Here is a 25,802-nt window from a genome sequence, read left to right on the forward strand (position 1 = left end):
AAACTGCCGTGCGCGGGAAGTGACGTGACGTCCCAATCACCCACTCCCTCCCTCTGCACCTGCGCGAGCCTGACTGGATTAACGGTAACGTTAAACGTCAGCTTGTCTGTGAGAGTGTAAAAGGTATGTTAATTACTTAATAGAAAAATAAATGTTTTCTTTGTACAGTGGATTGAACAAGGGATAGCGTTCAAAGTTTGTGACACTGTGTAGTTTGGTTGATATATAGTGTTAAAGGTGTATTTCGATGACTGGTTATCGTAAAGTTACCTTTAATGAACACTAACCTAACGTTAACGTGTTTCAAACACTCGTAACACCTGACCGTCTGTGTTTGTTTGCATATTAATAACTAAATTCATATTTTTACTGACGTTATCAAATGCTACGTTAGCTTAGTTTGACCGACGTAAGGCTGTGTGACCAAGTTTAAGTGGAACAGCTTTGCTGGTTTTTAAGTAACGTTATAGACTCGCGTGAAGGAGGCATTCTGTAACTCGGTATGAGGGGAAATACACACTCGTAAAGGTATTATTATTAGTGGTGGGCCGTTATCAGCATTAACGTGCTGCGTTAACGCGAGACTTTAATCGCGCGATTAAAAAAAAAAATATATATATATATATATATATATATATATATATATATATATATATATATATATATATATATATATATATATCGCCGTTAATCTGCTCAACGTTGTGTTGGGAGCTGGGTGACTTTCATACTTTGATATCTAAGCGCGGATGTATACCTGACCGGTGAGCCGTCTGACAAGTGCCCTTCTGAATCAAATCAGCAGGATGCCTGACTTTAACTGCAGTTCGGCAGTTTCACTTTAACTCATGAACATTTCATTCATCCCGCGTGACAAACTGGGGTATTAGACGCACAAAAGAAGCAAGAACTGATAAGAGTGTTAAGGAATTTAATAATGCTCGCCAAATGGAACGAAAAAAAAAGTGTGTGACATTTAAAAGTATATAGTGTTTACACTGTCATGCGTTTTCGGCCTCAAATACAACGTGTACCTTAAAGCACACAATTAAATGTTTGTTGTAGTCGAGTTATACTGTCATGGATATTATACTTATGAACGTCTTGTCAACTTGCAGATTCAGCCAAGTTCACTTTTAAGAACCTCAAGGGCTGCTAATATGAAGATATAAAGATATACTTTCTTTACTATTAGGAGATCATGAGTTTTATTTTAATGAAACCTTGATAATAGAGTGAACTACACATGGTGTTATCACAAATGAAATCTTTTTAAGTAGATTTTGAGTCTGAGTGTTTTGCACATATAAGGTTCACTGATATTTTGCTTTGTTGACTTCCAGGTTCTTTCATTTTGGTTTTAAGTACATGATACAGGTACATTTTTAGATTCAATCCAAACTGAATTTGAATAGAAATGTGTTTGCTCTTTCAGAACTCAGGCAGTTGTGCTGGACCTTCTGTACTTTATACAGGAGATGACAGTAAACTTTCAATTTTAAGAGGTAAGATGTTCAGTGTTTTTCTGTTTGATTTTGAGTGTTTTGTAGATATAAGGTTCACTGATATATGATATAAGATTTGCTTTATGTTTATGCTGTCATTTTGGTTATAAGTACAAGGTACAGGTACATTTTCACAGCATTCTAAATTAAAATATTAAATCTTACATTCAATCCAAACGGAATTTGAATTAATATGGACAGATTAAATAAAATACACCTGGGATTTTAAATGTTTTCATTTTTTTTTATTATTTACAAAGTTTGTAAAGTTTAAAAGTAGACTACATGCTGTATGCTTCAAACTGAATGAGTGTTATTTTTGTTGTAGGTGTGTTGGTGTAAAATTGATGCTGAACAGTCAGTACTGCATTTTTAACCAAAAAAATAAACAATGATTTATATTTAGCATTGCATCTATTGTCATTTTACCAAGAATGTGTTTGCTCTTTCAGAACTCAGGCAGTTGTGCTGGACCCTCCGTACTTTATACAGGAGATGACGGTAAACTTTGAAGTTTAAGAGGTAAAATGTTCAGGGTTTTTCAGTTTGATTTTGAGTGTTTTGTACATATAAGGTTCACTGATATTTTGCTTTGTTGACTTCCAGGTTCTGTCATTTTGGTTATAAGTACAAGGTACGGGTATATTTTCACAGCAATCTAAATAATAATCTTAAATCTTGCGTTCAATCCAAACTAAATTTGAATTTATCTAGACAAATTAAATAAAATACACCTGGGGTTTTAAATGTTTTCATTTTTTTATTATTCACAAAGTTTGTAAAGTTTAAAAGTAGACTACATGTTGCATGTTTCAAACTGAATGAGTGTTATTTTTGTTGTAGGTGTGTTGGTGTAAAAATTGATGCTGAACGGTCAGTACTGCATTTTTATAAATAATACAAAAATAAAAATAAAAAATGATTTATATTTAGCATTGCATCTATTGTCATTTTACCAAGAATGTGTTTGCTCTTTCAGAACTCAGGCAGTTGTGCTGGACCCTCTGTACTTCATACAGGAGATGACAGTAAACTTCCAAGTTTAAGAGGTAAAATGTTCAGGGTTTTTGTTTGATATTGATGCTTTTATTTTTATTATTTGGCAAAACCAATTACTTGTGTTTACATGAACACATTTTGCTTCAGTAATTTTGAATTTTATTAACATGTATTCAAACTAAAAGTACTAGGTTGATGTGGGCGTTTTATTTGGGGGGTCTTTAAGCTGCTACTGTAATCTGTTAAATGAACAAAGCAGTTATTTATTATTATTATTTATTTTTGCAACATTTGAAATGTTACAATTTCTTTATTTTGGTAATGTCTGTTTAAAGTGATAAGGAAATAACTGTTCCACTGCTGAATCTCTTTTCTTTTCTCTCTTAGCCACCTGATGATGAGAAAGACATTTTCAATGTGGGCATCTTGATGGTGAGCCAGGCCTTCATGCTGATTTTGTGACCGTTTAATCTATGTAGCGTCATTGTAATAACATTATTTCAGGGTGCAAAACTGGCTAAAAATCAACTTTAATTATTTTTATTTTTTTTTCAAATCATTCAGAATGTGTAAGTAAATGGTTAATAAACTATTCAAACTAACATTTATATATCTTATTATTCAAGCATATAGTAATAGTTGGACAGCACAGTGGCTCAGTGGCTAGCACTGTTGCCTCACAGCAAGAAGGTCGCAGGTTCGAGTCCCAGTTGGCATTTCTGTATGGAGTTTGCATGTTCTCCCTGTGTTGCCGTGGGTTTCCTCCGGGTGCTCCGGTTTCCACCACAGTCCAAAGACATGCGCTATAGGGGAAGTGATTAACTAAATTGGCTGTAGTGTATGAGTGTGTTTGTAAATAAGTGTGTATGGGTGTTTCCAAGGGCGTACTCATGCTATGCACAGTTACCTTAAAAATGGAAGCGTGCTTGTTTCACTAAGCTGAAGGACAATACATGAATGAATAGTAATAGTTATATTTATATATAAAGTATAAAAAATAAGTATATAAAGTACATACAATACTTATTTTAATAAGTGCTTTTGTTAACTTCATCCAGTTTTGTAGCCTAAAGTGAGGATGTAATGTAATGTAATGTGAATTTATATAGCGCATTAATGTGTATGGCCGTACACCCAAAGCACTTCACAATCATGAGGGGGGGGGGGGGGGGGGGGGGGTCTCTCCACACCACCACCAGTGTGCAGCATCCACTTGGATGATGCGATGGCTGCCACAGGAGAACGGCTCCAGTGCGCTCACCACACGCCAGCTATTGATTGAGTGGAGAGACAGTAATAGAGCCAATTCGGTGGAAGGTGATGATTGGGAGGCCATGATTTTAAGGGCCGATAGAGGGACTTTGGCCAGTTACACCCCTGCTCTTTTACGAGAAGTGCCATGGGATTTTTAATGACCACAGAGAGTCAGGACCTCGGTTTACGTCTCATCCGAAAGACGGCGCCCACTGACAGTTTAGTGTCCCCTTCAGTTTTACTGGGGCGTTAGGACTCACACAGACCACAGGTTGAGCACCCCCTGCTGGCCTCACTAACACCACTTCCAACAGCAACCAAGTGTTCCCTAGTAGTCTCCCATCCAGGTACTGACCAGGCTCAGGCCTGCTTAGCTTCAGTGAGTAACCCGTCTTAGGCTGCAGGATGATATGGCTGTGGCTGTGGATTGTTTATGCTTTGTAAATCCCCTTATAAATCACAATTAAAGGTTCAGTTATATTCTAAAAATGAAATGCATTTTATTGTATTAAGTGAAAAATAAATCTTATCTAAAATAAAATTAATGTACAGTTTGAACATAGCTAAAAAACACTGAAATGTTGCATCGTAATATATCATTAAATTATTTTATTGTTGTTTTATCCAGTTTTATGTTATAATTTGGCACTCCTGCTATTCAGCAAGGTTTCATATTTACAGTAATTACATTTTTTTAGATAAGACTGTAATGATTTATTGTTCACTTGATACTGAGCCTTTAACTGTCGTTTATAAGGATTTATAAATCATAAATAATCCTCACTTTATATTAGGCCAACAAACTGTATATATGTATATGTATGTGTATGTATATATATATATATATATATATATATATATATATATATATATATATATATATATATATATATATATATTTTTTTTTTTTTTTTTTTTTAAATATAAAAATAGTAATGTAAAATCAATCATTTAAAGTTTGAAAACACAATTATTAAGCACATTATAAATGTGTTTAAGTCAAGAATACAGCATTTGTAGCTGTATTTATAACCGACTGCTAACATCTATTAATGTAGAGTCAATGCTTAACAGATAATGAATTCACTATTTGCTAATGCTTCATAAATTAATCATATATAGCCTGTAGTTATTATAGTGTTACCAGCAAAGTTTGTTTATATTTGTTTCTCTCTTGCAATATTGTTCTTAATATTGTCAAAAGTACCTACACTTTATTTTGAAAAATCTTAAAGTGATTCCTCGCCCAAAACTGAATAATTGATCATTCATAATTTACTCACTCTCTTGACATTTTAAACCTTTATGACTTTGTTTCCTCTGCAAAGCACAAAATATCATATTTTAAAGAATGTTGGTAACCAAACAGGGATGCCACCCATTCACTTGCTTTGGTTGTGTCAGTACAGTGAATGGATGGATGGATGCTGCCACTGTTCGGTTACCATAATTTTTCAAAATATCTCCTACTTTGTTCTGTGGAAGTATGTCAGTCAGACAGGCTTGAAATGACAAGAATGGGTTAAGAACATGATGATAAAACATTCATTTTTGTGTAAACTATTGACATGCAAGGAATCACCCCAGTTGTAAGTGAAATGTCATTAGTAATGTTTTTTTTTGTGTTTTACAGCCATTGAAGTATCAGTATTAGAGCGGAAGAAGACCCAGTTGTATCGTCTGTTTCCTGCCATCTTGCAGTTAACCTGGTTTCTTAATGTAAAGTACTTGTAATTTGCCCACTTGTCCTCAATTATCTTAAAGCTAACATTTAAAACTAATTTGCTATGAGATTATTTGCCAAGACTTCTCACTGTGTGATTCACATGTCAATATGTATTATTGTGTGTATAACTAGCTATTTGGAATTCAAATGATTTGTAATCATTAAAGAATCTGTTTTAGTTGCAAAGTTGTTTTTGTACTAATCATTGTAAGTTCACAGTTAGCAAACAATTTACTGCTTCTCTACACCTACAGTATAGAATAAATGTTTTGTTTTACTATGGTAAACCATTAATAGTGTATTTCCCATATGTATATGTTTATCCTTACCAATTGGCATTTCTATGTTGCTTGAAGAGCATTAAATTAGTAAAATAATTTTTTTTACAGTAGGTATCCCATTACCCCAATCTGTTCATTTTTTCACTGTAGATATACTATTAAAACACAAAAAAGTCCTCTTTTTACAGTAGGTATACCATTAAAACACAGAATCTGTCTGTTTTTTTACAGTAGGTATACTATTAAAACACAGAGTCTGTCTGTTTTTTTACAGTAGGTATACTATTAAAATACAGAATCTGTCTGTTTTTTTTTACAGTAGGTATACTATTAAAACACAGAGTCTGTCTGTTTTTTTTACAGTAGGTATACTATTAAAATACAGAATCTGTCTGTTTTTTTACTGTAGGTATACTATTAAAACACAGAGTCTGTCTGTTTTTTTACAGTAGGTATACTATTAAAATACAGAATCTGTCTGTTTTTTTACTGTAGGTATACTATTAAAACACAGAATATTTCTGCTTTTTTACTGTTGGTATACCCTTAAAAACACAGAAAATAACCGTGTTTTAATATAGAAAACCCTTAAATTACTATAAAATGGTTCGTTATTTTACAGTAGTTTAACCGTCAAAAAACGGATAATTTTAGTTTTTTTAATGTGGACACACTGTCAATTAACAGAAGTTTTCCGTTTTTAATTTACGGTAAAATATTTGTGTAATGAGCTGCCAGTACATTTTACCGTATTTTTACGGAATTTTTTTTTAGAGTGTATATATATATATATATATATATATATATATATATATATATATATATATATATATATATATATATATAATTCCAGTACAGAATGTTGTATAACATGAAATTCAGTTGCGATAATAGATAGAATATTGTAGTGTTAATCGCTTTAGTTATTTCTACCTACCACATTGCAACTGGATTTCATGTTAAACAGCAAACTGGTGGAGTTTGTCTTATTTTATGCATCCTATTCACAAATAACCATAACACATAGACATGAGTCTTTTAACAGAGTGTGTGACACACTGTGTATTCTATTTTCCCACCTCTAAACACTTGGTCCACACAACACAAGGTGTGTGTTTGTGTGTGTGCATGCGTGTGTGGTTTAAAACGTCACACTACATTCTAAATGGCTCATCAAACAGATCTTCACCTTCAACATTTTCTGTATTTTATTGTTAGCCTGCTATTAATTTCTGATTCATTTTTATTTTATACATAATTAGACTAACTGCGATAGACTATTGTTATTTTAGAGATTTAATAACATTATGGATGACCCTCCCGTTAATAAGCAACACACACACATATACACACACTGGGCTGTTAAAAGGCAACAGATGGCTACTTTGTCTGATTGACTATAATCATTAATCATTCATCCCTTGGCACTCATGCATTATCTCGAGTCTCCACGTTTTCAGGGTGGCAACGGAGGCAACGCTCTCTCAACTTGCAATCTGATTGGTTGGCCAGCACGCTCGTCTGTCCCCCATCCGTCGGAAGTACGTTCTCGTCCTGCGTCTCCCTACAGTCTCAACCCGCCGCGAGCGCGCATTATCGGCCTCTTCTTCACGCCTTTGCTCGACTTGTCAAGCAGGAGTACTGGCTCGGTGGACCGGAGATTGGCGTTGGATTATGCTGCTTTTCCATCCGACTAGAATGACGCGAGATTCAGCCGTTCGCCTGCTTTATAAAAGCCAACCTCGGGAACGAGCACTTCTGCCCCGTCGCTCGTGTTTTATCCGCCAGGACTGAGCGTATGCGGGACAGTAGCGAGTATAACAGCTATAACAGCCTTCTATTGCAGACAAAAGACGGCTGCGAAGTAACATACACAATAAAAAAAGGTAAGTAAGCCCGATTCACCAGAACACATCGTCCTCTGGAATGCAATGCACCACGATCTGCGCTTTTTAGCACGCCTAGTTTCTTGCTTCTTTATGTATGATTTCATGTAGCGGAACGCGAGTGATGTCACCGCCGGTTTAGCATGTTCTCCTCTACCCATGTTCAACATTCCAACATCCTCCCGTGTGTCTCTCCCGTGCGCGCGCGCCCGCTCGCTCATTTCGCTCCACGTTGCTCGGCTCACTCGAAACCTGACTATCAATTCCCCAAACTCTGGTGATGGCATACGTTAGACCCTTTTATGTAAGCTGTTAGGAACTGAATGTGTCGCTAGACTTGATTAATTTAGGGAAACAGCATACATGCAGTATCTGGCGATATTTATATACATTTAACATGAATACGCAGAGTTTACCGGATCTACATTCGAGCTTTCGGATGGTTCACGTTTCTTATCTTTCTCAGCAGCACGGAGTTTGTAGCTAACTGATATCACTTGGGGTGTAGTATTGAGGTGAAGTCTGTTTTATATTCACACATTCGTTCAGTGACAACTTATAACACACTCCCTGTATTGTTTGCCATGGTACTTTGAATATTTGACTGAAATCCCATGTGAACATGACTTCAAAACAAAATTAGTACTATTCAGTTGGTTGTGAACAATGCTGTACTTTAATAGTTGCTGAATGCTAATCTAATTTTACTATTAAGTATTTGCAAAGAATCCTTTTTTTTATTATATTATTCAGTAGTCCAAATGTGTGAATATAACACCAACTTTACCTCAATGGTCGTAGTTATGTACTGTAGTTATCCACCATCAAAATCTTAGGTATGTTAAAGAAAAGTATATTGAGGTAAAGTTGGTGTTATGTGCAGATATTCAGACATTCTCCTTAATGACATAATTTCAGAATTGTATTCTTTGTTAATTCTAAACCATATTAGCAGCCAATAGCTATGAAAGTTCAACATTGTTCACAGTCAAATAAATAGTGCTAATGTTGTTTTGAAGTCATACTTGCATGCCATTTCAGACAGAATATTCAAAGTAGCATGGCAAACATTAGAGACAGTTACATGAAAGATTGTGCGACTATAAAACCAACTTTACCTCAATGGAAAGTATTAGTATCTTTATGTGATCACCATGTCTTTAACCGTTTTATAAGCAGTCACATTAAGTTGTCTAAATGATCGTATGTTCTGTTTTAAAGAACGCATTTCACATGTAATCCCCTTAAACATCCAGAGGACTTAAACACATTTATTTTGCCCAATTTCGTGGCATTCATCAACTGTTAAAAACATTAATTTGTTTGTTTGTTTGTTTGTTTTCAGGGATTGGCGTTGCCATACACCAATTTAAGTGTTTGTTTCTGAAAGTAGTGGCCCACAAATTACTATTCTTTACTTGTTTTCTCGTTCCTTTTTCCCGAAAATGCACTTCCGCCCCTTAATGTTGTCCAAAAGCCAGGCCACTCATCTGGACCCCATGAGATTAGGCGTGTCGAACTAAGAAATTGCAGAGGATATTTTCTCAAGTTAATATAGCCTTCTAAACAGTAGTAGTCTAACTTTATCTGTCAATTTATTTCTATTAGACCTAAACACAGTTATGGACATTCTTATAGATGATTCTTAGATGATGTACTGTATCTTGTGTATTTCAAAATAAAAGTATTTATTTATTTATTAAAATTAATCTGTAGATAATGACTTGCCTTAATTCAGTTTAGATTAATTGTATACAGTTCTTGTATACAAATCTTGTAAATTCAAGTAAATTCTATACATATATATTTGGTATGTCCCCTTGAATTTACAAAATTAACACTGTCAATGGTCATTATTTGACATTCATTGAAATACAGTTGGATTGTATTCATTTATCCAAGATGTTTACATTCAGTGGATATTTTCTTGTGCAGTGTTAAGGCAGTTCAATGTCAACATTTCTAGTTTAAATATTCTGTTCTAAATTTTGCTCCGAGTTTGTAAAATGTATTTTTTTTTTGCATTGTGCAATGTCTGTACTGTAGTTTAACACCCCCTTTTCCCAGTCATTCTTGCACACATGCTTCCTCTTTCTTCCCACACATTACAGTGCATTCAGGTCACTCATGTACTGTTCTCAGAATACCATTTTCATAGAATAGATAATCAATACAGTCTTATTTTAGGTCACGTCTTTGCAATGCTTCGCATCCTTCTTTTAGATCTGATCAGAGAGGAGCCCATTTAATGAGACACAGGGGTAGATGAGCTGCCGAGCTCATAACACTTATTCGCGCTGGCACTTCATCCATGCACTCATGACCCACACACACACGCCTTTATGTAGGAGAGCTACATCAGAGGAGTTTTATGTTCAAAACCGCTAGTCTGATAATGACATTTGCTTGAGCTCTGACCTTGTTTGTTTTGCGGAACTCTCTTTCTTTCCTCATTTTCTCATTTAGTGAGAGCTGAATCAGGGCAGTTTCTAAGCGAATACAGACTGTCCCTATTTGACTATCTAATTAGGAGTCTAGATAAAAGACGTCTAAAGAGAACTTCCAAACTTTTTGCTTAGTTACATAAGGAAGCAGAATTATCAAACTGTTCTGATTATGCCTCATCTCCGCTCTCATTTGTCAGCAGAAATATGGGGAGATTATTTATGTGTTGACAAAGCACTCACCTGTAGCATTCTGTTCTGGTGTTCTTAAAACCGTAGCGGTTTATCTCAACAGATCACATAAAAATATAATCACCATCATATTTTAGGGTGCTTTCACATCTGTAGTTCTCTTCATTGGGTCCGGACCAAGGGCAATAAATGATACATTGTAGCATTTTCTGCCTTCTGTGGGTCCTTTTCATACCACACTGAATTCTTTGGATCAAACCAGTTGAAAATAACCAAAATGCAGTCATGTGACAAAATCCACATCACTCATTGGCCAGGTGTTGTTGAACATATTTTCTAAACTGCTTTTCGATTGGTCAGCCTTTTTTTATTATTATTATTAGAATATGCAAAAAGGTACACAAATTTGGATCATACAAATAAAAAGAAAATGAAACATTAACGAAAACAACAAAAGTATAATAATAATACAACTATTACTGTTGCTACTACCACAACCACGACTACTACTACTACAATGTCTACTACTACTACTGATACTTCTACAACAATGACTACTAATACCGATACTACTACAGCATCTTCTACTACTGATACTACTACAACAATGTCTACAACTACAGCTTCTACTACAACATCTACTACTACTGATACTACATTGTCTACTACTACTACTAATACTACTACAATGTCGTCAACTACAGCATCTACTACATCTGCTACTACTGATATTACAACGTCTACTACTGGTACTACTACAGCAATCACTGCTACTACAACATCTACAACGACAACATCTATTACTTCTGATATTACTACACTGACAACGACTACTACTACTAATACTACTATAAAAACAACACCTCGATTGGTCAGAATTAACATGAAAATGCCAATGAAACTCCTGCAAGTAAATAAACTGGCAGACACAAAATGTCGCTTTTGACTATGGAGGTACGACTGCGCTGACTGATTGTGTGCGAGCTCATAGTATAATATATAGTTTTTATACATCGCTATAGTCAAACTGTACATTACGAGAATGAAGTGCGGCTGCGACTGAAAAAGAATGTTTTAATGCATAGAAAATGGCGAAGCTGCATCGCACGCCACTTCAGGGGGAGCTGTGAATTAATTTAGCTAAACTGTGACATGGTCATCTTCCGGGAATATTACCAACGTTCCATCAGGTAATGTTGTTCCCCCACTCTCTCTGTTTAAAATTGTTGGTAAAGCGCTGTCAACAAATATTTTTCGTCCACATTCCATAATGCACAGCGCATCGGCCTATGGCAGCTGGATTAGTCCAAAAAGATGCAGTACTTTTTGCGGTTGGCTCTGTTTTAGTTCGGATCATATTCTCACCACAAACGATACACTCCAGGGTTCATTTGGAAGTGTACCGAGACCACATCTTCAAGAAGGTCTCAGTACGCTTTTTTGGTGCGCACTCTAATACAATTGCTACATTCACACCTGCCCAAACAAACCGCACCAAGAGGAAAAACGAACTCTAGTGCGATTCAACCGAACTAAATAAGGCAGGTGTGAAAGCACCCTTGGGGCCTACTCGCACTATGCCATCCGTACCGTGCCCAGGCCCGTTTACCGGATCATTTGAGAAATGTGAGTGCGCTGAATCGGGCTCAAGCATGGTTCACTTGGCCGTCCCTGGCCCGGTTGGAAGAGGTGTGCCTGAGCGCGGTTCACTTGGGCTTTGGCACGGTACGCTTGTGTGTGAGTGCAAAACGCGCCAAAGCCCGAAACTGAAAGCGAGACGTGACTTTTAAGGGGCTGTTTCATATGGATTAATTAATCATTCTTACTGTTCAGTGAATGCAAACTGCCGTAGATTATTAAAGACAAGAACTTCTCACAACACGACATCTGCGCGCCTTCAGCAGACCTCCTCATTCCTGCTGCACGAGAGCTTTATGATTGTTTATGAGCGCCAAAAGTGGCGGATCTGTTCGGTGAAATATCTGACTGCGTGTCCCCGCATCCCTAAGGACTGTTTGGCGAAATATTTGACTGCATGTTACTGCATATCAAACCGACTAAAACGATATAACTAGAGAAATCTCCACTGTGCTGCTGAGTGAGAGAGCGCTTCTCACTGAACAGCGCAGCAGCGATGACGTAAGCGTGCCGAGGCCGTTTGTGGTGTGAGCGCGGGCCGTCAGGGGAGATGGGAGGGGGGACAAGCGTCCTTTGGCCCGGTTCAAGGCAACTGTACCTAGTGTGAGTACGGCCTTAGTGTAGGGCTGCAAGAAAAAAAAATAAGATTGCGACTAGCAATGTGATCATTCTCAACAGTCACATTGCAGGATATATGCAATTAGGGTTGGGCCGAAAGACGATGCCATCGTCTATGGCCAATAGACAACAGCCAGCATCACCAAACCTCTGCCCCGCTCGCAAAAAATACACACTCAGGCCCTGTTTACACTAATGTGTCTTACTGGTAAAATCACATTTCAGAACGAAAATTATCCACATCCACACTGGGTTTTACCTAGCATTTCTGAACAGCCCTCCGTCTGCTGAAAACGCACATCACGTGACCTCACAGCCACACACACACAGCCACACACTGTCATGCGCACGTCTGAGCTCCAGTGAGTAGTGTACGTCGGACAGTTTATCAAGGATGTACCGCTGGATCGCGTCTCACTATAGTTGTTTAACGTGATATTCAGACATCCCAATTCTCTTTTAAGTTCCATCGCGATGTTTCACATTAGACATCGTACCATGCCAAATTGGTCGACGTCGCCCAACCCTATATGCAATGTTGAGTTTTTATTATAATTTATTGTTTGCATGTGTTTTTGATGCCTGTGATTGTATAATGATTTTAAAAGCATTCAAGTATGAGAACTTGTACCATTTGTGACCTAGGCCGGTCAATATTTGTTTTTTATTGTATGATATATTACATAAAAATATATTAAGATAAATGATATTATTGTCATTTTAAGATTATTTTAGGCCACTCCTTTAATGCTAGAATGCCAATGTAATATCACAACAGTCCAAGAAACACCTTATATTTTATTCTTATGAATATTGATTTTAATTATAGTGATTTTAACAATTTAATAATTAGGCATTGGAATCAGAATGTGAAAACACATATCCTAAATAAATAATAAATATTAACAAAAAACTGCAAGGTAAAAAGTAACAGAACTTGAAATATTTTGTGCCAGCTCTATTTGCAGTTGTCAGACACCCACAAGAAAATATACTATGGTAATTTATAGAGAATACTAGTGTTTTTTTAACCATACTGACACCGACATCTCCGATATAGATAGAGATGTTGCACAATCAGCTAAAATGTTGCTAGAATTGTTTTTTATGTATGGGGGATATATATTGCGTCACCAAAAATGATTGAGGTCATGTCCATGTGTTGCGCAATAAGTCAAAATATTGATTATTGTGACAGACCTAATGTGAACTATGATTAATATTATTGAATTTTTCTTATCATTCAGTTACTGTACTCAAATACCCGAGACTCGGGAAACGAAAGAACACTTTATTTCAGTTGTATATTTTTCCTGATTGTATTTTTAGATTTTTAAGCATGAAAAACTCACAACACATGCAAATACAGAAATGCACTGCAAATAGCAGAGACCACAACAAAAATGTGCCAGGGGACCCCAAAAAGTTTAAAGCTAGTTTATTCCATTTTATAGATATGCAAATAGTAAACATTAATTTATCAATCTCTGACTAAACATGTGCATGAACGTACTCTCAACACATGCAAATACAGAAATGCACTGCAAATAGCACAGACAACAACAAAAATGTGTCAGGGGACCCCAAAAAGTTTATAGATAGTTTATTCCATTTTATGGATATGCAAATACTTATCTCTAAACATTGTATACTGCTACTTTAACATCTTTTTTGGTTGCACAGAAGTTTTTTCATATGAAATCGGTTCGGACATAGTCAAAGTTCATAATCGAAGATGAACATTCTATCACAAATACCGTTTTTTTATTATTATTTTTTAAAAGGAGGCCTTAACATTCTGGCTAATCTCCTTTGTTTAATGAAAAATAAAATTCAGGTAATGTTTGTCAAAAAAGGCATGTTTAGAAAAGTTATTGAACAGACATCAGAAGTGTTTGGAGTGAATGTAGTGTCTGTGCATTCATTCTTGAAAGCTAGATTTTTTTAAGTGATTTGCATAGACAAGGGAAAGAATTATGCCGACTCCAATGGAAAAACATTAAGGCTGCATCTGATAATAGATGTATCTGGAGGCCTAAAATGGTTGGTAGACAAAAAAGTATTTGAAAAAGGAATTTGCCACTTTGTATATTAATCTGCAGGTGCATATTATTTATTCATTTATTTTTGGCTGTGAATAAAATCTTTATAATTGTTGGTGTAGTGAAACTGGATTATTGGACAGCTTTTTAAAACTTCTGTCTTGTATAATTATCTGCACATCATCCCACTGCACTTCGCTGACATGTCATTTAGTGTTTTAACCTGTCTTGTCAAATATTAATTGTTGGTATTTTTCTTTTAGTTGCACAAAGGGAGGTATTGTTTGAAGCCACTTGCTTTTGAAATAGGAAGTAGCGTCACCTCTTTATTTTGGAAACAACACATGATTCCAAACTGACTGCAAGTAATATACGTTAAAACGTTTACGTTTGCATTGGTTCAGTCACAGTGCAATTTAGTCTTTCAAAAGTTGCTTGGCAGCCGATTTATATCTTTAAAACATTGTATGTTTGATTCAAGTAAAAGAATTTTAGCTAATTCAGTGCAGAGTAGGTAAGAATGTACTGTAAAAAATACAGTGCATTAAAAAGGACGTAGACATTTTGCATACTTTTACTCATTTTTAGTGTGCACAGTATGAACATTTAGTCATCATTTACTCACCCTTACTTGCTCAACACTGTATGAGTTCTTTTGTTCTTTTGAACACAAAACAAGATGCATTGACGAATGTTGGAAACCTGTAACCTTTGACTTCCATAGTAGGAAAAACAAATCTAATGGAAGCCTGTTGTTACAGATTTCCATCAGTCTACAATATATATTTTCTTTAAACAGTTCAACAGAACAAAAATTAGGGGTAAATTGTTCCTTTAATGGGTGACATGATGGCTCAGTAGTTAGCACTTTCGCCTAACAGCAAGAAGGTCACCGGTTCGACTTTGGGGAGTTTGGGGTGCTCTGTTTGCCCCACAGTGAATAAACTTAATTGGCTGTAGTGTATGTGTGTGAAAGAGTGTTTATTAACATTTAAACCCAGTACCCAGTACTGGGTTGCAGCTGGAAGGGCATCCACTGTGTAAATCATATGCTTTAGTGGTGTAATGAATCACAAATCTCATGGTTCGCATCACACTACTTTTTTTTTTAAGTTACGGATCAGACCATTTTTTGGGTCAGCAAAAAAGGGAAGAGATAAATGTCATTTGGTTTTCATTTATGCAAAAATATTACTGCAAAAACCATTGGATTTAACAAACAGAACCTAAAACCTGTTATTTAAATAAGAATAAAAATCAAAAAAGAACCGGCTAAAAAAAAAAAAAGGAAAGTATTTCATACAAAAAAAACGATCTTTGCCGCTGTCACTGATTATGCTAAATATAGAAATCTAACATCTTGTACAAATCATATTTATTTTCAATTAATGATTCAACTGTACACACATAAAACTTTAGTTTCATCACAGGTGGATCATTTTTGAAAATCTTTTCAGTGTCATAATTTTGATGGTTGTTTGTCACTGCCTATTGGTTAAACAATGTAATTGCTACCACTTTCACCAGCGTCATGTTCTGTTAAACTGTGATTTTAAACTTACCATAAACATCAGTGATGTATATCTGAACTATAAACTGTTCTCCCAATACTTCTGTTTATTTATTTGTAACTAACTGAAAAAGCGTAAAAACTGAATCTAGTGTCGAGTTCAAATTCAAACTTTTCCAATGTATTTTATTCATGGATGATGCTTTTCTTTCTTCAGTGAACTTTGTGTAGATCTTTTCTACAGTAATTAGTGGCCAAGCACTGCAGGTGCGGGGGCACCTATTGTTTATGTTAGCGTTCCTATTATTATTCTTCAGCTGTTTCTTCTTTTTCTTCTTCTTCCGCCGGATTTGAAAACTCTATTTGAATATATTTCAACCTATTTGTTCGAACTTGTCCTAGGCCGAGTGTCCAATTTTCACCACAATTGAATCACATGATCTACAGACCACGCTGATCAAAAGTTATGGAATTCAAGTTGACTAGTCAAACTTTTTTTTGTTGAAGTGGCGAACAAAATCTAATAACTTGCGAAAATGGACTTAAGCCGATATCTCTATAACGCATTGACGCATGCGGCTATCATTAAGTAGAGCGCGCGCGCCCTCTCTGTGATAACAGCTCATGGTCAGCAGCTCACGTCACGTGTGATTTCCCGGCCGTAAAAACATCATTATATTAACACAAAAATGACATTTTTAGGTGAATTCTACTTTATAAATACAGTATGTGACTCATTCAACATCATTTGTCAATGTCACTGAGCAACGTATGTGAAACAATGAAAAGACTCGTGCAGCCGCCTTTTCTTCTCTCCTGAACTTGAAAATATGATTGGCAGAATCGTAGAAATGCTGGATTAAGATCGTCTAGGGCAGGGGTTATCAAAATTGTTCCTGGAGGGCCGGTGTCCTGCAGATTTTAGCTCCAACCCTAATCAAACACACCTGAACCAGCTAATCAAGGTCTTACTAGGTATACTTGAAACACCCAGGCAGGTGTGTTGAGGCAAGTTGGAGCTAAACACTGAAGGGTCACCGGCCCTCCAGGACCAGGATTGGTGACCCCTGGTCTAGGGGGTCGAATGGAGATCGCGATCTTTTAACGATTAATTGTGCTGCTCTACCTGAAGGTACTCAAAAACATATAGAGCAGCGCCCATTGTGGCCAAAAGTTCTAAGCAATTTTTGAAAAATGCTAATAACTTTTTTAAAGGGCCATGACACCCCAACTTTAGGTTAAAGTCTACTTCAGAATTTTTTTAAAAGATGCATGATTAATGGGCGTGGAGCTCCGCGAGCATAGGGCAGGAATGGGCGTGGCCAGCAGGGGAGAATGTAAGCCAACTGTTGTTGTCAGTTAGCTCACAAAATGAGATGCAAACCGTGAGGAGACGCATGAGTTTATAGTTCACAAAGTTAAAATGCAAAGAAATAAACAGTAATTGAATGCCATGCTACATTTGTTATTCGTAATTTCATATACACGTAACCATAATTTATATCATTATAAAGATAAGTGTGTTCATGTAAACACTATAAATGAGGATTCTCCCTCGATCCCCATATCCAGCAAGATCGCGGGGAAAAAACATGCAACAAACCCCGTGGATCATAGAAACAAACACATACGAGCCTTCATGAACGGCTACTGCGTGCCATGGGTCCGTGACTCCGTGTCTCACAGCTTGCTTGAAACTGGCAGGTCTGTTTTGCCTTCGGAAAGCACGTGCAGTCATGAATAATTAAGCAGCCGGCTCTTCTCATAGGATAAGAAAGCTCCGCTATGAATAATAATGAGAAACCGACGCGTCATCATTGCACTTGCAGTACTGCGCTACGTCGCCGATTTTGATCCCGCCCCAAAAATCATTGTAAACCCGGAAGCTGGAATTAGCTGACAAAAGCTCAAAATTATCCAGGTTTCCCCACAATTAAAGCTGACAGGTGCTAACATTGTCTTAAGTGATGCTCAACACACACACATCTGTTAATATAAAAAAAGTTCTCCAGGGTATCCTGAACCTTTAAACATTCCTCATTGACATGATGTGTCTTTTTATATGTGTCTTGACCAATGATACCAAATATGCCAAAATGAACTAAACCTCCTGTTTGCCATTTGGTTTTTGATTGAAACCCTTTTTTTTAGCTCCTCCTAGACCGTTTTTCTGATTTTCACCTAAATTTAATCACATGATCTACAGATCATTCTGACCAAAAGTTATGGAATTCAATTTGATTAGACCAACTGTTTGCATTTAACTTGTGAACAAGTCTAACATAGAGCTTGCAAAAACAACCCTGAGGTGATATCTCCGTTACGCATTGATGTTTTTACACCAAATTTAGTGTGTGTGGTATAACAACTATGGTCTGAGGTTATCTGCAGCGTTTCGGGTTACTGCCCCCTAGTGGTTGGGATATACAAAAAAAATGGCATCTATTTTACTTATAATTTCTTAACTGTTTGTCCAAAAATCATAAATTTGGTCTCTTTACATGCGGCGGATCATGCCGAATCCAATTATGTCTGATTTTCCCTGGTCAGTCATTTTGTCTGTCAGCCATTACTTCTAATGTAATCAAAAACCCATTGTTTCACTTTGTCTGATGCTCCTTACTAAACTTGTTGTTTTTGGCCTCTGGACTGCTTTGCTCATTCTGCCTATGAAGTGCTTGGCCCCTTAATTGCTGCTTGCAGCTATTTTTAATACTGTTTTTACTTTAAGACTGCCATTTTAGAACTTATTACATTAAACTTTTTCACTTGATATTATGATTGACATTTTATTTTTCATTTATTATTCATATGTTTGTTAACTGGATTTTGGAAAATACTAAAATTAGTTCCTTGAATATATAAAAAATCTATTTTGTGTTTTAAAAAAGGCCTGCACAATGTTTGTGAACATTGAAAGCTCTTGATGCGCAAGTCTCTCTTTGGCTAAACAGCAGCCATAGTGTGAAACAGTACTGTTGATTTGGAAGTTATCAGATTAGTACAGTATGTAATGATCACAGATCTGATTTTTAGTATTCGAAGGTAAAAATTCTTCAGTCAGAGGCTCAAATCCAAGTGAAGTCAATGTCTACTTTGAGTTACAAGTCTTTCTTTGTGTGAAATTAAGTTACATGTCATTTAAAAAAAAAATCATTTCCAGCATAGCCTTAAAGTACTACTGACAGTGATACTGCGTACAAAGAAGAGTAAAAGCCATGAGACCTAAAGTTCAAACTCTGAAGTTTAATGTAAGCTCATGACACAGTCTGATCATGGTCTGTATTAAGTTGGAGAACTTCATTTTAATGCCTATGTATTATTTTGGCATTAGACTAGTCAACCATGTATTTTGCTTTGTGAAGATGATATGTTTGGTCTACCCTTATAATGGGGAGACCTAAGCTTGATCTGCTGTTGGCCTTAATTTAGCGTAATTTGTGCATTACAACCAGTGTTTATGGCAAGATCAGCATTTTTTTTTTGTTCCTGAAAAAAATGGAACAGAAACCACTTCACAGACAGACTGTTATGTGTCTGTCTAGATGTCTGTGCTCCCATCCATACTCTGTCTTTACCTCTCCCTGTTTTGTAAGTGTATGTGTACATATTTGTGTGTGTGTGCGTGTGTGTGTGTGTGTGTGTGTGTGTGTGTGTGTGTGTGTGTGTGTGTGTGTGCGTGTGCTTGTGCTGCCATGACAGTGAAAGTTCTTGGTCAGGTCCAGACTGGCTCAGTAATACAGTACATACCAGCAGATCAGCTGGGAGCAGATCCTCAGTTCATTTATAGCCATGGCCTTGTGTTGATGCACGTCTGCCTGGCAACTCTGTGCTAACTCTACCACTCCTGCACCCACCCAACATATGCATGCAATTTTTGTATAACATTTTGAACAAATTCACCATGCTCAAACGCTAAATGTTTTAGTGCTGTTTATATATACCTAGCATGTTTACATTCCATCTTGTAAAACTGCAGTACCACAGTTTACAGTTTGAAATAAACTGGTGCTTTTAATTGCAAATAATATTTGAGGATTTTTGCTTTTATTTATTTGTATTGCTATCATTTCTTTTTTCGTTCCTTCTCCTCTTTTCCCTTTTCTCCCACAGCACTTTGACCAACAGAAGTTGAACTTATATATGCTCTATAAATAAAGTTGAAGTTAATAAATAATATGCCAACATACCCTGCATTCAACCCAGGCTCATTCTGAAAACGCTATATACATATCTGGAGATCAGGAAATATGTCCCAGGAGATAAATTTTTTGCAGTTTTGTTTTCGCGAATCCACAAGAAGCTACTCTGCACGCTTTTTGAGATGTCAAATTTCTCTCGCTAGTTCCATTTGCACCTGCTGTTCTCGCGTAAATCCACCTGAGAACGATGTCGACTGAATGACCCACCCTCCTCTAAACCCAACCGACAGTTTTAAATAGCAATCCAGAAAAGGAAAAGCCCTCGTCTGATTTTTACTAAATTTTCAGATTTTATCACATTCTCACCCTGTTATTTACTTGTTTATTTTATTTTTGGCCTGCATACCTGCTTTCTTGAATCGTTCTTCACCGGACTCGAACTCTGTCATCGTGGTCGACTTGAGCGTCTTAAGTCTGCCGGCGTACATAGTGAGCTAACTGGACAAACTGGCAACAGTGAGAAAGCTGTCCATACAGATTAAGTGGTCAGTTAGTAAGCGTGAAAAGGAACAGTCACACCGCCCTGTAGCATTTGTTTTAAAGAACCGAAAGTGGGACGTTTCATGGCTCAAGTCTACCTCAGAATTAAAAAAAAAATGCATCATAATGTGGGTGGAGCTCTGCGAGCAGAGAAAGGAGTAAGCGTGGCCAGCAAAACAGGGGAGAAGGAGGGGAGCGAACAACTGTTGTCAGTTAGACACAGTGAATGTGTCACAAAATGAGACCCAAACCGTGAGGAGACCACTGATTTTTATAGCTTACAAAGTTTAAATGCAAAGAATTAAACAGTGATTTAATGCCCTGCAACATTTGTTATTCGTAATTTCATATACACACAACCACAATGTATATAATTGTAAGATAATCATGTTCTCCCTCAATCCCCGAGTCTGAATGCAGACTCAGTGGAGCAGTGCAGCAGGTCTCTTGCCCTGTCTATTTCAACCATTAGCCCTGCTGGTAAGCTAGAGGATTTAGGCGAACACAGCAGCACGGCGATGTGTCTAAATGTGAAGAAACTCCTGATAAAAGACAACGTCCGCCATTCTCCAATTCTCATACTGTTCTCCTGACAAAAATGCTTGCTGCACACACACAGCTTTGCTGTATTGACCCCAACAGGATCGTGGGGTAAAAACATGCATCACACCCCGTGAGTCATGAAAACGACCCTTCATGAATGGCTAAATCCTGTGTACCGTGGGTACATAGATGCAGTCTCACCCATTCATCAACATAGGGTCTCACAGATTGGCACTGGCAGGTCTGTCTTGCCTTCGGGAAGCATGTGCATTCATGAATAATTAAGAAGCAGGCTCTTCTCATAGGATAAGAAAACTCCGCTATGAATAATAATGAGAAACCAACGCGTCACCACCCCAGTTGCAGCCGATTTTGATCCCACCCCAAAAATCATTTTAAATCCGGAAGATGAAATTAGCTTACAAAAGCTCAAAATTATCCAATTTTCCCCACAATTAAAGCTAACAGGTGCTAACATTGTCTTAAGTGATGCTCAACACATAAATCTGTTAAAATCTCAAAAGTACTCGAGGGTTTCTTTTACCTTTAAAGATGAAATGCACCCATAGGTACTTTTATATACATAATTCGTGATCTCCAGAAATGTATATAGGGCTACATTGTCAGAATGAGCCTGTGTTACCAGCTTTCATTTCACGACCCTCTCATTAAGTGTCCACCAAGAAAATGTCAAAAATAAATTTTGCCCATTTTCTTTTTCTGTTTGCACATGATCACTGCTTTGCATGTTATGATTTCAAAATAATGACAAGATATTAATTGTTAATTGTTTGTTTCCCTGATAGGTTGTGGTCTCCAATCTGTGGAGAACGTGGGCAAGATGTGGGGTAATCTCAGAAGCCGATGCCAAGCTCTCTTCCACAGTGACGGCTCAGAGTCCCATCTGTGTAGTCAAGATTTAGATTGTGCGCACTGTGTGCTGGATTTGGACAGGGGAGCACATGCAGAACCCTATGAAACCAGGTCTTCCACACCTTCACGCAACTTGTCACCTCTTCCATTGGCTACTGGTGGACGCAGAAGCCATAATTGTGTGGCGGATATTCCTCAAATAGTAGAAATCTCCATTGACAAAGAGAGTGAAGATGCACGGAGAGGCCCACTTGTTCGCAGGGACTCCTATTCACGTCATGCTCCCTGGGGAGGTAAAAAGAAGCATTCTTGCTCAACTAAAACACAAAGTTCTCTTGAGGCTGACAGGCGAACAGGACGCTCAAGAGGAAGTACAGCCAGAAGGGAGCGTCGTTATGCCGTCAGCTCCATTCAAGAAATTAATGATTCTGTAGAAGTTGGCAGCAGCGGGCGCAGCCTTAGCAGCCGTTCTCTGCGACAACGACTTCGAGACACCGTGGGCTTGTGCCTTCCTCTCCCCACACACCGGCGCTCTCAGTCAGCCAAAGGTCAAGTATCCTCAAAACGTAAGATCCACCTGACAGAACTGATGCTCGAAACATGCCCTTTTCCTCCAGGTTCTGATCTGGCCAACAAGTGGCACCTAATTAAGCAACATACAGCACCAGTCAGCCCCCATTCCTCTTCTGCTCTTTTTGATGCTTTTGATTCAGCCCATTCTTCCCCTGAGGACGAGGAGGAGAGGCTGCGTGAACGACGTAGACTTAGCATCGAGGAAGGAGTAGACCCACCTCCAAATGCGCAGATCCATACATTGGAGGCAACTTCAAAGAGCTCTTCCCTCTATAAACTAGGACCAAAGATGGCTCCTGGTGTTGGGGAAACACTTGGGGAGGGCAGGAGCCTAGGAACAGTCTCCTCCATTTCTGGGGGATTATCAGGGATCGCCGCACAGGTTCCAACAAGTATGGCAGTGCCATCCCACACGGTTGACTGTGACTCTGAGGAGGACTCAACTACCCTTTGCTTACAGACACGAAGGCCCAAGCAGAGGCATGCCTCTGGAGACACTCACTGCTCCAGACAGCCAGGGCCTTGGAAGGTCCACACACAGATTGACTACATCCATTGTTTAGTACCTGACCTACAGGCCATAACTGCACTTCCTTGTTATTGGGGAGTGATGGACCGGTACCAAGCTGAAGCCCTGCTGGATGGACGGCCAGAAGGCACCTTCCTTCTACGCGACTCCGCACAGGAGGACTACTTGTTCTCTGTTAGTTTTCGACGTTACAATCGGTCACTGCATGCACGCATTGAACAATGGAATCACAACTTCAGCTTTGATGCACATGACCCATGTGTCTTCCACTCCTCCACAGTAACAGGTTTACTGGAGCATTATAAAGACCCCAGTGCTTGTATGTTCTTTGAACCCCTGCTCACTGCTCCCTTACACCGGACCTTCCCTTTCAGCCTTCAGCACCTGGCACGATCCTCCATCTGTAGACACACCACCTATGATGGCATTGGTGCCCTGCCACTGCCTCCAACCATGCAGGACTTCCTCAAGGAGTATCACTACAAACAAAAAGTTCGTGTGCGCTGGTTAGAGAGAGAGCCACCATTCAAGGTCAAATGAGGTCTGGCTCTGTGCCTGAGTAAACCTGGGGTGTGAGCTTACCTTCTCATATTATTATGTGCTTCAGACACATGGCAATAGAGGATGTTTTGAACTTCCGGCAGTTTTGCGTGTGTGTGTGTGTGTGTGTGTTAATACTATATATGGAATCCATACATGTGTTTCAGTGCAGTACATTCTATCAAACAATCGTATCTTCTAAAGTGTTGAGCATGCTGGGAATGAGATGTTCTTATTCTCTCTGCTCATTTTCCTTATGACCTTATATCAAGTGGATCTTCACTAACCTGTCTGCATGCCTCCTGCATTCTATTGCCTAGAGTTCTAAACATTGAGAGCAGTGTGGTTTGACAATAATTAGCATTTCTACTGGGCAAATTGATCAAATGTAGTTATATTTTAGTAAATTAAAATATATTCAGGTTATCTTGAAACTCTTGATATCTTGAATATTTGCTATCAAGGCATGTTAACTATATGACCATTTGCTAATTCATGACTAATTAATGAGCAGTACCTTTGAGATTCTTTACAGCAGCCTCCTACAAAGGTCACGTTTTCTGAGGCAGCACTTATTAAGTCTTGTGTACATGCACAGGATTACAGTTATACCCGCACCTCTCCGCACTAAGCATGTTTTATTTTTAAAATCAAGGTAGGCCGAAGTGAATGCATGGATTAATTGCACATGGTAGAGGGAGCGTATGTATGCAATTTTTTTTCATTTACCCACTGACTGACCAGCCTGATCTCATGAGATAACGTATTTTACGTTGTGTCAGTTTAGTGACTAATTCGTACAAATTTGTACGACTTCAGTCGTATGAAAATGTACGATTTTAAAAAGGAGGTGTGGCACCCAACCCCACCCGGATACCTAACTATCATTGTGTGATGAACAAATTGTACTAAATTGTACGAATTAGATTGTACAAATCGATACGATTTAGCCACTAAATCAAAAAGTTATGAGATTGTGTTGGACTGACACAGACACAGTGCATAATTTGTCATAAGATAGAGGACAGATTATTTAATTTAATTTTGTATCCCAGTATAGTCCTCATTTTAAACATTCTCAATTTTTTTGGTTAGTTTAAATGACATACGGCACTTTAATTGTTGTTTGTACACTGCACAATTACTTATAGACTCAAGTGCATACATATAAACAGATTCAATTGTTTGTCTGTGTGTTCTTACGGATCTTTTTCATGAGATGTCAGTTTATCCCTCATATTATCAGCATGAGACAACTGAAGGTTATGTTAGTGTCAAGTATCTCTTGCCTGTGCAAATGTTATGTACTTGAGGCGATTTGTTTTTGCTTTTTTATATGCAACAACCTGAAGTGGACAGTGAAAGTCCTCTAGAAAAACGGTATAGATACCTCTAAGATTTCTTTAAACTTTAGATAGTGTTGAAACACAGACAGATGCCATCAATATGTATATATTCAATGTTCATTGGATTGATGTCCAGTTCTTTTATAAACTCGTGGTTTGTTCCACCACTTGATAATGTTGCACTTTCATCCATTATGAAGCATGGAGCTATGCTTCCCTCGTCATAATCGTGTGCACTAGTGATTGAGATTCCCTGAAGACTGTAAAGATATAGTTCTAAACTTTTGATGTTCCTGGTCTTGCACAAAAATGAAGGCCAACAAGAGTATGCTTGTATGATTAATATCAGATGTTTATCATTGCGGTGGTAGACTTGGCATTCAGGCAGATGCTAGACCATTTCAAATTGGTACAGTATGCAGTATTTTAGTGTTTGATGACGAGCGACCAAAGGTGTGCATCTATATGTTGTTATTTTGAATGAGAAATCTTCCACCCTAAATCTTTATTATTTAAATCAAGCTTAATTATGGTGTTATTTTTTTGGTGGTAGAGTAGCACTCATTTTGAAACCATCCACAGTCAAACTCCGTCAGAGCTCACCTCGGTTGTTGCTTTAAG

General features: G+C 37.6%; 1 protein-coding gene and 1 long non-coding RNA gene across 3 annotated transcripts; both read left to right on the forward strand.

Annotated features, from left to right (window-relative positions):
• The first annotated feature begins 803 nt into the window (after positions 1 to 803).
• LOC141377119 (uncharacterized) lies at positions 804 to 5,667 on the forward strand. The gene is made up of 8 exons (XR_012389145.1): positions 804 to 1,505; positions 1,834 to 1,862; positions 1,958 to 2,027; positions 2,112 to 2,139; positions 2,349 to 2,378; positions 2,485 to 2,554; positions 2,892 to 2,936; positions 5,392 to 5,667. It is a non-coding gene; the product is annotated as an uncharacterized lncRNA (long non-coding RNA).
• Positions 5,668 to 7,331: 1,664 nt separating this feature from the next.
• Positions 7,332 to 24,800, forward strand: socs5b (suppressor of cytokine signaling 5b). Of its 2 annotated transcripts, XM_005156601.6 has the most exons (2): positions 7,332 to 7,651; positions 22,127 to 24,800. In XM_005156601.6, exons 1-2 carry the CDS (start codon positions 7,564 to 7,566, stop codon positions 23,833 to 23,835), a joined length of 1,797 nt encoding a protein of 598 aa, XP_005156658.2. In that variant the 5' UTR covers positions 7,332 to 7,563; the 3' UTR covers positions 23,836 to 24,800.
• Positions 24,801 to 25,802: the final 1,002 nt, after the last annotated feature.

The sequence above is a fragment of the Danio rerio genome, chromosome 13 (assembly GCF_049306965.1).
Source record: "Danio rerio strain Tuebingen ecotype United States chromosome 13, GRCz12tu, whole genome shotgun sequence".
Classification (NCBI taxonomy): Eukaryota; Metazoa; Chordata; class Actinopteri; order Cypriniformes; family Danionidae; genus Danio; species Danio rerio.

Excerpts from the sequence above, each read along its gene's own strand:
- socs5b (XM_005156601.6), top strand. The coding sequence starts at position 7,564 with ATGCGGGACAGTAGCGAGTATAACAGCTATAACAGCCTTCTATTGCAG. Across the intron at positions 7,652-22,126 it reads AACATACACAATAAAAAAAG|GTTGTGGTCTCCAATCTGTG; the intron begins GTAAGTAAGCCC and ends TTTCCCTGATAG.